Source organism: Cnephaeus nilssonii, assembly GCF_951640355.1.
Source record: "Cnephaeus nilssonii genome assembly, chromosome: 9".
Classification (NCBI taxonomy): Eukaryota; Metazoa; Chordata; class Mammalia; order Chiroptera; family Vespertilionidae; genus Cnephaeus; species Cnephaeus nilssonii.
In genome coordinates this window covers 46,441,465-46,453,840 of record NC_137080.1, presented here as the reverse complement: position 1 = coordinate 46,453,840, position 12,376 = coordinate 46,441,465, and the positions used below count along the sequence as shown (strand labels likewise).

General features: G+C 40.8%; 1 protein-coding gene across 1 annotated transcript in view; it reads left to right on the top strand.

Annotated features, from left to right (window-relative positions):
* KLHL32 (kelch like family member 32) overlaps positions 1-12,376 on the top strand; it is a 164,632-nt gene that overhangs the window by 105,079 nt on the left and 47,177 nt on the right. Inside the window, exon 6 of the mRNA XM_079780026.1 lies at positions 1,309-1,524. Within this exon, the coding sequence (XP_079636152.1) occupies positions 1,309-1,524 (216 nt within the window). The remainder of the gene's footprint in view (positions 1-1,308; positions 1,525-12,376) is intronic.

The following is a 12,376-nucleotide window of genomic DNA, read 5'->3' as shown; positions in this document are numbered from 1 at the left end:
ATATTATTTCAGCATATACTTAATATAAATATTATTAATGAGATATTTTCTATTCTATTTTTCTTACTTCTTGCATTCGGTTTATGTTGAACACAGCACATCTCAAATCAGAGTATCCACATTTCAAGTGCTTGGTAGCCACATGTGGCCAGTGGCTACCATGTTGGGCAGCACAGATTTAGAACATATTCCTTCAAATATTAAAGAAATAAATACATTAAAACAGAATAAAATACTTTAGAAAGAGTTCTTAATACTTTTAGACAACTAGAAAAGGGGTAAAGTATGTTGAAAATTACTTAAATAGGTCAGTGGAGTAAAATAGCTATCTGATGTATTAATAGTCTGCATTTCTTAACTTACTGGAAAATATTGATCACATGTTAATAATCACAAGTTAAAAAATTAGGGCAAACTAGGACACAGTTTGCCTTGTAATGGGTACATTTTCTATCAACAAGCCTGTGTGCCCACTCCGATTCCTGCAGTTACAAGACAAAGCTTCCCAAGGAGCCAGGCCTCTCTGGAGCATGAGCTTAGAGGCCTGGTTATGAGTTTGAGAACTTGTAGGGACAAGTAAAACCCCCCAAAATGAAGCATTGCTACAGAAACTCTTCGAAAAGGAGGGAAAGATTACCACTGGTTATCTGAGGCTAATAAAAAAAAACAAAGAACTATTATAAATCATCCATCTTAGGTGGATTCAATATAGAATTATTTATAGTGTGAATCTTTTCTGTGAGAGTTCTTTATTTCCTGAGACCTTTCGTCTAAATATCTGTGTTTTAATTTCATTAAGTCAGGGTGGGTTATTTTTACTCGAAGATGTAATTTGAAGTTTTGGAAAAAGAGAAGAGTTGGTCTATTTTCATATAGTTTGTGTCATCTACTCATGACTCCCATTTTACCTGCCCTCACATCATCCTTAGTGGAAAAACGTATTGCCTAAGAGCTCTAAAATAAGGTAAGGGTAGGAAAATTGTCTTCATTAGTATATGTTTCTAAAAAGTTGGAAAGTATCTTAGTGAAACCAGAAACCCCTTTCAACCCCTTTGTTAAGATGTCTTTAAATATATAGATTTTAAGAGGGGCAAATTAAGGAGGAACGGTGAATTCTAAAATAGCAGTTCTCTGCTTAGAGACTTATAATTGAGGTTTTGGGGTGCTTTTTTTTTTTTTTTTAATTCTCAATGGAGTGCAGTCCCATTTGTCCCACTCCTATCATGCAAACCTCAATCTGAATTTCTTGCCTGCTCTTTCTTGGATTGATTTCTAAGATATTTTCCCCCCTTTTTTTTTGGCACCCAGGAATTAAATATCTTTAATTACTTGGATCTGTACAGACTTGCTGACCTCTTTAACCTCACTTTGTTGGAGAAGGCAGTGATCGATTTCTTAGTGAAGCATCTCTCTGAACTCCTGAAGAGCCGCCCAGAAGACGTTCTAATGCTTCCTTATTGTCTGCTTCAGGAGGTCCTGAAGAGCGACCGCCTGACCTCCCTGAGTGAAGAGCAGATCTGGCAGGTAAGGGTGCTCTGCATGGGGCTCTTTGGCTGTGGAGAGGGCACGAAATGATTAAAAGTTAAAGGATTGTCCTGGCCGGTTGCTCAGTGGTTAGAGCATTGGCCCACAGAGCTATGGGTCGTGGGTTCTATTCCTGGTCAAGGGCATGTGCCTGGGTTGCAGGTTTGATCCCTGGCCCCCCACTCGTGGCTCATGTGGGAGCTACCAATTGATGTGTCTCTCTCACTTTGATGTTCCTCTCTCTTTCTCTCTCTTCCTCTCTCTCTCTACCTCTCCTCCCTCTCTCCCTCACCCCTTCCCTCCTCCCTTCAACTCTCTTAAAATCAATGGAAAAAATATCCTTGGGTGAGGATTAACAACAACAAAAAAGTTAAAGGATTGAGGGACAATGAGAAATATTTTGTTTGGTTTGGTCCTTATTGGACTCGAAGTCTCAGAAGTCATGCTCCTTGATGGACAAGTAACTGAAGAACTAGCCCATGACGCTTGGAGGCCTTAGCCAGCTCAGCTTCACTCGGGATTCAGGATTCGCAGGGGAGATGCCTCAGGATCTCCCTGTGACTTCCCAAATCCCCAAGTCAAAGGCTGTGTTTGTTTTTTCTCCTGATAAAAGTATTTTCTTAAATTGAATATGAGAAGAATGGATTGTCAAGTGGTACTTATGCAGTTTCAAGACCAATGGAATCAGAATAAGTTCTGGGCTTGCCTATAAACAACTCAGAAACATTCCTTTGTTGCAGCAAAGAGCAACTGAGACCTTAAATCAAACGAAGCTCTTCTTGCACTGCAGTGGGAAAATCTCCCTCCTTAGTTCATGCTGCATTCATTGCTATTTTCCTGAGCCCTGCCTTTTCACTTGACATGGCATTCTTTTTGAATATCCTTTGTCTCAGGGACAGGAGGATGTGTTGTGTTTTCAAGTTGATTATTCAATTTAAATCCTTCTCCGCTCGCTCATCCCCAGTGGCTATCCTTGAACAATCTGCTTGATGTCTGGGAAACCGTCAGAGCCCATCTTCCCCCTGCGTCTAAAGACTGTCTGTCTCACTCTCTGAAACACGGGCTAGCCATCTTGTTACTTGTAGGGCAGCATACCTTCAAAATGTCATGATCATGTGAAAAATATTTATATACAGACTATTTTGGGGAAAATATGAAGTTTTCTATTAACTGATAAGGCAGTGAATTACCAAATAGCATTCAGAGAACCAATAGCCAAAACAGAGTGAGACGTGGCTATTAATTAAATCCAGTATCTGACTCTGCAGATTAATTTTCTGATGTCTTTCTCCTTATTTCTTCCTTTGCATTACTTTAATCAGCAACTTCTTTCTTCACTGTTGCTTCCATCAGTGATGGTAATAAGAGCTGTGGTGTACTGAGGACCTCCCAGACCTGGGTTCTTTTCAAACTTTTGACTTATCATCACAGCAGGCCTGAAGGATGGCTGTTATCACCCCATCTAACAGATGAGCAAAATGAGGCTTTAGTGCCTTGCTCAGGGTCACAGAGCAGAGCAAGCCTTCAAGCCCAAGTGTGCTGATACCTGCCCTCATTTCTGCAGTGTCCCACACTGCCTTGGAAAATAAAATATCAGGACACAAAAATAAGCTCTAGATTTTTTTTCTGCTTCATAGGTATTTCTCATAATGTTTGTTCAGACAGAGGTCAAAAGTGTTTATGGAAGATGAGTTTTAGGTATAAATTTTAATTATCTGGTGTTCTCCCTGTAAACACAAATCATCAGAATTTTGGGGGCAATTCAAAAGTGGGAAATTGCTACAATTTTTTTCTTTGCTTTCCCAAAGGGAAAAAGAAAGACTTGGAATGAATTCGGCATTTAATTGTTTCTAACTGAATTGAGATCTGAACCAACCATCCTTGTGGCTTCTGCCTCTTTTGGTGGCATGGTTGAAGGCACTGCCAGAGATGGACATGGCAATATGCACAAGTCTAGTCTGAGTGTCCAAAAATTCCACACTGTCCACTTATGAGTTACCACAATTGCCTCTCTAAAGGTTACTAATATTATAATGTCAAATTTTAAAAACGGCTTTTGGCTCCAGGCAACATTTTTTATACCTGGTCCTCAAGAAAGAATTAAAAGATTCACATAAATATGGTCAATTTAGGCATTCAGCAGGCAATAAGAAACTGTTTTGCTTTATCTTAGTATATAAGTAATTCCCTCATACTCAACCCAATAGAGAAAAATCAAATCAGACCAGCTATATTGCCTCAAGTATAGTTAAGTTCATCATTTTTGCTGAGGTTATACTAGTAATGCAATATACCATGGAAGAATCTAATATTCAGCCCAGGGTGAAGATTGGGTATGCCAGAGGATTAGTGTCAGGGTGCTTTATAGAAGTGAAACTTGATGGACAGGCTGGAGACAGATCTACAGAATCTCATTAAATTGCTGAATTGTTCATTACGGAGTGTTCTCACTGTAATAAAGTGCTCATTGACTTTGACAAATCCCCATCCCATGTCTTAAAGAAGAACGGTGAGGCTAACGGTGTTGGGGAGGAGAAAAGAAATTGGCACAAAGTCAGATAGGTAATATAAAAGTGGATGGAGGGTAGTGCACTTTGATTAGTGTGTGCAACTGGTAACTTATGGGAGAGCCCAGTAAACACCACCCCCCACCACACACACAAGTTTATACATGTGGCTCTTCCACAGTCTACTGACAATATAATCTAGGACATTCCCTTTGTTTCGGTGAAAGGTCTAAATTTCATTCACTAGACTACAAGCAGTCTGTCTCTGAAGACGTGTCATAAGGACCTTCAATTTATCCTCACTGAACAAACTCTTTTTTATTTTTTTCTGCTGTCCCTTATTCAGTCTCTTTCCTGATAAAATGTGCTGCAGGCCGTAATAGCCATTCTGTGGATCTGGAAACCTGTGAAATCCCCCAAGATTATGCCTTATATCTGTTCTTTTATTTCCATCTGACCTTTTCAAACTTTATCTTAAGTCTCTTCTCTCACAGAAGGTTTCTTCATCCCCCATAGACAATTTTTTCCTCCCTTCCATCACCTGCAACTATTTGTCCCGTTAGTTAACTTCACTTTATATTCACAGGTAATGTAGATACTGTACCCTATACACAGGTATATGGTGTATAAGGACACAGAAGTCCCCTCAAAAAATTTCTGTATAAAAATTCAATTCAGTTCAGCTCAACAATTTGGTTTTACAGTTTTAAGGCCAGCAATTTCTCAGGTTCCAGATGGAAGACACAATTGATTATGGGCTCAAGAAAGGAGAGGCTAAAAATGAGCAAAGCAGCTGAAGAGGAAGCATGGGGCATGAGGTCCCTCCCATTCGTGACCTGGCGAGTCTCCACCATTTTTATTTTGCTTTGGGGTCTAGACCTAACTTAGGGCTTTGTTTCAGTAGGACCCTGTTAAATTTCTTCATATAGATTTTTAAAAATATATATTTTATTGATTTCTTACAGAGCCGAAGGGAGAGGGATAGAGAGCCAGAAACATCGATGAGAGAGAAACATCGACCAGCTGCCTCCTGCACACCCCCTACTGGGGATGTGCCCGCAACCAAGGTACATGCCCTTGACCGGAATCGAACCTGGGACCCTTCAGTCCGCAGGCCGACACTCTAGCCACTGAGCCAAACCGGTTTCGGCTAAATTTCTTCATATAGATTCAACATATAGCTTCAGACTGTTGAGCCAGGATCCTGCTATAAAGTTTGGAGTGGAATAGTGAAACAATCCCCTACCACTCCCACACATCGGGTCTGTTCCATTTGCATAGGAAGCCCTGGCTAATCTCGGTTTTCTTCTGAGGAAAGGGGGATCCCTACCTTTCCTACCTAAGATCCTCTCTCAGCAGAATGAGGGGGAGACTGCTTTCCATGGGAGTACAGTTTATAGAAAAAGCCTGAATACAATGTAAGTGCTTATGTTTGCTAGCACAGTTCTATTTGACTATCACACCAGTTTTGAGAATGCTTCTGCATTTATCATTGCTTTGCTCTCCTGTGGTACAACTGGGGAAACCGAGGTAACAAAGTTAAAAATCAAATTCATGTCTTCTAATTTGGAGGCTGTTTCTCCTTTGGTCCACAGCTTCTGAATTCATAATAGAAACTCAAAAATACCTGGGAGTGATGGGTACAGAGGTGAATCAAATTAATCCTGTGACTTTAAAAGAAATTAGGAAGGGCTTGACCATTCCTGTTCTTCGGTGTGGTGCCCACAGATGAAAAGGGCACTGAATGGCCTCCTCTGCCTGCCTCTGGGTCTTTGTCATGTGGCTAATTCTAACTGTGCTTGGTGACATGAGCTTCGTTCATTCTTTCACTCATGTCAGATAGTTACTGAGTACTCACTCTGCCCGGCCACTGCTCCGTGTGGGTTCTGGGCAGGCCGTAGTGGAAGGACTGACGTGGTCCTGCTTTCACGGATTTTGGAGTCCGCTGTGGAGCTTTCCATTGCTGCTCTTGCTCAGCAGGCCCAGTTCCTCCCCAGTGGGGACTGACCTGTGCCAAACAGTTTAATGATTTCTGTGCTAACTTTGGGCATGTTGAGACAGTACTGATACATAGGAAAATACAATGCTTTTATTTGATATTTCAACACCAGCCACTACTTTATTCATTATTAACTCTTGTTCATTGTATATGCCCTCAAACAGCTTTGCAAACCATTGTCAGTCCATGTGGTGCAGCTCAAGCCTCAAAGAAATCAGACTGTGGGTGATCATTTAATAAAAAACTTCCCAGTAGTGTTCTCAGTTTAAACACTTGGACCTTGGTTACTAGACATGATATAAAATACTATGGCCTGAGAACACGTATTCCCAAACAAAATTGTCATCTTTCATCACATTCCTGCTCTTCCTCAGTTCAGTGTCATATGTGCATGCCATTGCTATTTTTTTTTCCAAATAGGCACTTTCTGAGCATCTTCATGATGTCTCCTTTTATTTTTTTTACTTACTAGTCCTTAAACTAATTAATTGTGTGTCATTTCTCGATTTTCTTCCTGGAAGTTCTGGTAGCTCCTCCCAGCTACATACAATATTGTCTACAAATGTGATGAGGACATCTCCACTTCCTTTTTACTAGACACTAATGGAGAGAATAGACAGAGGCTTCTTCACATCCCAAATAGTGCTGTGCTGGAGGATGTTTTATCCTCGGAGGGCCCCCAGCTGGACACCGAGCAACACTGCTATTTCAGGGCTTGGCGCTTGAGTGTATATTTAGTCATCCATCCTCATCTCTGTGCAGCTAATTCCTCAGTGAGGACTCATCCCCAAGGAGCTTGACAGTGGCCTTGCAGTTGTTTGCCTGGGCTGTGTGCCTGTGTGAGACGCATGACACATTCATTTCCGAGGGACTGTGCTCCAACTAATCCTCAGCTCTCCTCGGTGCCAGAGCTGTGCGTTCTCAAGTAGCTGTGAGGGACAGCGATTATCCGAAATTACAGGAGACCTGACTTGTATTCATGGGCTGCCATTCCCATGAGTTAATAGTGTTTTTTCTTCCTCTTCTTTTTTTTTTTTTTAAATGAGCACAACAGCATAACAAGGTGATTCATGAGATATGACGTATTTATGTTCCCTGCTTCTAATTTTCATTGTGATTAATGTTGTTTCCAGACTGATATGTTGTTATTGCTGCTGTGAGAAGGAAAAAGATGACTGGAGAATATTACTTATGCATTGGTGGCCTGCAGTAATATTGCTGCTACCTGGATTATCAGGGATTTAAAAAGAAAACCCAACCATGAGCTATCCATGAGGTAGAAACCCCAAGGCTAGGCACAGAAGTTAATAAATAATAATAACAAAAATGCCCTGGGAGGGTGGCTTAGTTGATTGGAGCATCATCCTGTACACCAAAAGGTTTCGGGTTCGATTCCCAGTGAAGGCACATACCTAGGTTGCAGGGTTTGATCCCCGGTCAGGGTGTGTATGGGAGGCATAACCAACTAATGTCTCTCTCTCTCTCTCTCTCTCTCTCTCTCTCTCTCTCTCTCTCTCTCTCTCTCTCTTTCTCTCTCTCTCCCTTTCCACACCTTCCCCTCTCTTTAAAATCAATAAAAACATACCTTTGGGTGAGGACTAAAAAGAAAATATCCTCCCCATTAAAAAAAATAACAATAATAATTCTTTACAGTCTTAGTGAGTGTTATATTTTTAAAGCACTTTTACACATAATTTCATTTGAGTCTCTCATCAGACTTTAAGGTTGATAAGTGTTATCCAAATGTTAACAAGCAAGGAAACTGAAGCTCACAGAGGTTAAGTGATTAACTCACTTCACAGTGTAAGTTTTAATGTAGGCCTCACTGTATTCTCTTGAAATACACCAAGTCTCTAAGTAAACAGAACCTCAAAGTAACAGATACATCTTGTCATAAGTCAGAGGTTACACTAATCTATAGTGAGTGAATCAACAGTATACATTGCTTAATAAATTACCTAGTTCTGTTTTCACCTGTTGTGCAGCTTTGTGGGAAATTGCAGAAATTACTCCAATAAAAGTAGTACAAGAAAGTGTGCTGAGGGTTTTCTTTATCAGAGCCAAGAAAATTGGCATTTTAGCTGTTTTGTTGAGGAAGAATGGATAGAGAATTCTGACCTAGGCAGAGAACAGCTCTTCATTCCTTTAAGGTACAAGATGATGAAGTATAAAGCAGGAAGAAAGGCCCATAAGGAGGATCACTTTAAAATCCGATCAAGAGATTTAAATCAGTGTGAAAGGGAACCTGGAGTGCCATTATTTTTTGCTGCGCTGTGTAGACCGTGTGGTAAAAATCTGCAGGTGTTGTTAGAGATTGGATGGGATGAATGGAAATGATTAATCATTATATATTCATTTTACACCCAGTATATTGAAAATTTAGAAAGTTATGCAGCAGAAATCAGTAGTCATGTGATGGCCTAGTTTGGGGTTTATGAGACAGGGAATGTTGACATAAGAAATGTCCAAACCTCTAGAGAATTTTTGTAAGAGTTTATTTGAGCCAAACTGATGACAATGCCAAGAAGCAAGATCTGAAATGCTCCAGAGAATGAGAGTTTTTCAGTTTCTTTTACACAATTGGATTAAGGAGGGAACATATGAAAGATTACATGAAGGTGGGAGAAAGCAAGGCACAGGACAGTTAACAAGCTTATGGTCTCCCTTGAGGGTGGTTCCACCTCTGAGGGGCCTGAAAAAGAGGCATTTCAAAGGTGTGTTAACCTAGGTGCACAAAAACAATGGGCAGGGCTTGCTTAAGGCGAGAATAAACCTTTTATAGGCCTGGGATGTGGTTACCCACCATGACCTGCCCAGTTAGGAATTGGTGATCGGATCACCCTGTGAAGTTGCTTTTGTTCACTGAACTTGTACAAACCCCTTTTTTCATCCTCAGGAGAAAAATATATTAATTTATTGAAAGTGTTAGTCTCTTTCCAATAGAAATGAGCCTGTGGCCCATATCCTGCATCGCCAGATTATTTCTATGGGAATCCTTATGAGGCCAGGTGAGTGCCCAGTGACCATGTGTTCATGCGAGTTGGCCATGGCAGACCACGGTAATTTCTTGTTCTGGGCATTCTAAGGAAGGGATCCAAACTTAGCTGTGGACTGGCCTAGAGGCTCTGGAATTATTTATATTCCAAAGAGACGTCTGGAGAAGCCTGGACGTTTATTGTTGAATACTGACGCCCTTACACCCTGCTTCTCCCACCCCTGTCTCCAGAACTTTTGCTACAAGCAAAAATAAAGAACACCTCGACTTGACACACCTGGAAGAGAAAGGTGGCCATTCTAAGATAGTGAACAGGGGAAGCATTCATAAATAAAGGTATTTCATGGGCTTCTTCTGTGCCCATAATACAGAGCAATGTGTTCTCTGTGGTGAGGTTCTACTCTTTTAGTCTGACGCCTCCTCATTATTTGGGGTGGCACATTAGAGGAATGAAAACAGATTTCAATTGGTAAGCAACATAACCAGGGAGAAAAATATCTTCGGAAAAAAATCCTCAGTGGGTTGTAGAGATAGATATCACAGATTTTTTACATGATTCCCCTGTCTATAAGAAGGGTTATAAGTCAGTTTCCATAAATGGCACAGATCTTATGCTACAAGAACAGAGGCTAAAAAGAGCCCTGCCGGCTGGAGGCTAAATGCACACAGCTCTTTTCCTTCTTCTTCCAACACCATTTATCCCCCTGTACCCTCTCCCACCTCCACCCACTTGCACAGATCTATTTAGTGTGTGTGCTTGTTGAAGAGAAATGCCCACACGTCACCTCCTCTGGCCACACAAGGAAATCGGTAATTGAAGGAGTGATGGACGGTGCGCTGAAGTTTAAATGTTTTAGGAGGACCTATCTTCTTAACACTTTAAAACAAGTGACAAAATATAATTAATTTTGATTAATTCATTTGCTCTTAATTTGTAATTCTATGTGAATTACAATGTGATTTGGCATTAATTATACTAAATTGACTATAAGCCAGCCAATCACAATAAGAAATTACCCATAGCTGAAAGTAAGACTGAAACTCTCCATCCAGAAAAGACTGTGCTTAGTTAAGAGGCAAATATTTAGGCATCTCTCTCGTTGGCTATGAGAATGGCATTGAACCTGCTGAGGACTATAAACCATTTCTTATTCTGCCCACTGTTGGGAATAAATATAGGATGTCCCCCCCAAAAAGCATACACACATTTTGAATAGTTATAAAGACAGTGTTTATTAAAATACATTTCATTTTCAGAATTGAGCTATCAGCTGTTACAGTGTGTATAAATTTGGGGGGGACACCCTGTATGTGTACTCAATCTTTGGAGCGAAGTTCAATATAAAGGGTAAATAATAAAGTGCACTAAGAGGTGACTGATCAGGCTTGCCAGGTCCTCTGAAGAATCTTGTTCTTCTCATCTCGTATAAGATTTGGGCCATGTAGAGGGCCGTGTAGTGCTTTAATTCCACACCTCTTGGGTTCTAGGGGTTAAAATAGGCACGTACCTAGGTTGGCCTGTTGTTCCTCCCCATGCTCTGTGAACCAGCTAGGAAATCCTATTTTAAATCCTATGTGCTGTCAGTGTCCCGAAGCCAGTCCTATATGAAGGCAGTACATGAACTGCCTTCTGGAAAGAAGGAGGCTGTGCCTTGAAAAGCCGGTACCAGGCGGTGATGGCACATGTGCCATTGGTAGAGCTTGCCGGAGGTGCCTGTGCTCGCACAGGAAGGAAAGTGACGGCTGAGGATCATGGTCACTTGAGAAAGTGGCAGGAGGCAGGGATGGGTTTGGAAAATACTTGTGTTTGAAGCATTTGCCAGACATCTTTCTTTGAGAATTGTCTCCTAAAAAAACAATCAAAACGAAGCGTTGTGATCCTGCAGAATGTCATGTGACAGAGTTAGCATATCCTGCTTGAAGTGTATTTACATGTAGTTTAAACTATGGGAGTTTTGTACATTCTGGGTACACTGGTTCAGCAATGAAGTAATACATTTTGCTAATTTGTGTATAGTAAAAAAATAACTATTGTTTTACTTTGTTAATTATGCATCTCTATCTCAGTATTCCAACACACAACCTAGCAAATAAAATGGCCAACGTTTTATGTAAGCATTTCGAGTAGAGATGTTAAAAACTACCCTGAACCCTCAGCCAACAGCCACCCCCGTGCCTTATCTCTTGCACACATGCAGGTGGGGTTTACACCATACCCACACTTGCAGATAGACACACACACATGTGCTTATTAATCTTGGCAGCTGAAAGAATTTCCTTTGTTTTGCGGTACTAACTAATCATACTCTCATGATTGGCTGGTTGATCTCAGGATTAAAGGAGAAAATAGAAGTTAGAAGTTTATTTTTTGCAACCCCGAATGTATATATCCCATTCATCACTAAATTTTATAAGGATGTTCATGTCTGTAGTTTGTGGACAATAGCTGCTGTATCAATGCAGCTTGATATTGTTTCCAATTTCTCCAAAAACTCTTTATGATACATTTAGCCTGTCCTATTACAGATTTTTTATTTCTTTTCTCACACATTCTTTCTGATATATCAGCATTTGAGTTGGTGGGTTCCAGCCCCTTTCTTACCCCTGTAGTTCCCAGTATGGCTTCATGGTCTTCACTCACAATAACCCCTTTTGATCCAAGCCCTCTGATGGATGAGTTCGTTTGAGCGGTTAATGCAGGGTTCTTTGAGAACAGTGAGGACTTGGGGCAGAGGAACTAGTACTGAAATAAAAGGAGCAGCAGGGTTGAGAGAAAACAGTTACAGATACTGTATGTCTGCCCTGGGTTTTATCTTCCTGTCATTTAGAATGCCAGCGGAATAAATGGGTCTGTTAATCAAACAGCACTGAGAGGTTAGGTCATTGGAAGCTTTTTAGTCATTTTGTGCTTTTCAAGAGGGAATTTGTTAGAATTATGCTGAATACCCACTTAAAGCCTCAGCTGATAACCCTACCTGTGTTTTATAACTCGGCACTGTCAGAACTCATAATAAGTCAAACATTCTTTCAGTGGTGCTCATAAGGGAGGGAAAAAACCCCACACATTTAAGAGTAATTTCAGATTGTAAATGAAAAGGAGAGGCACGACTGTTCATTTGCACCAATCATGCCTTCCTTTCATCGGCTCTGATTAGGCCTGGTGCGGTTTCATCAGACCCCTCCATCACCGAGCTGTCACTCCAGCCGTCTGTTGATTGAAAACAATCAAGGCTCTGAAGGCACAATTATTCTGACCCTTTAACTAGAGGCTGCTGTGATAATGAAAGGTTGATTATGATAGTTTGTGCCTCTTTCAGTTTGCCAAGAAGGTTAATTTGGGCATCAGACGGA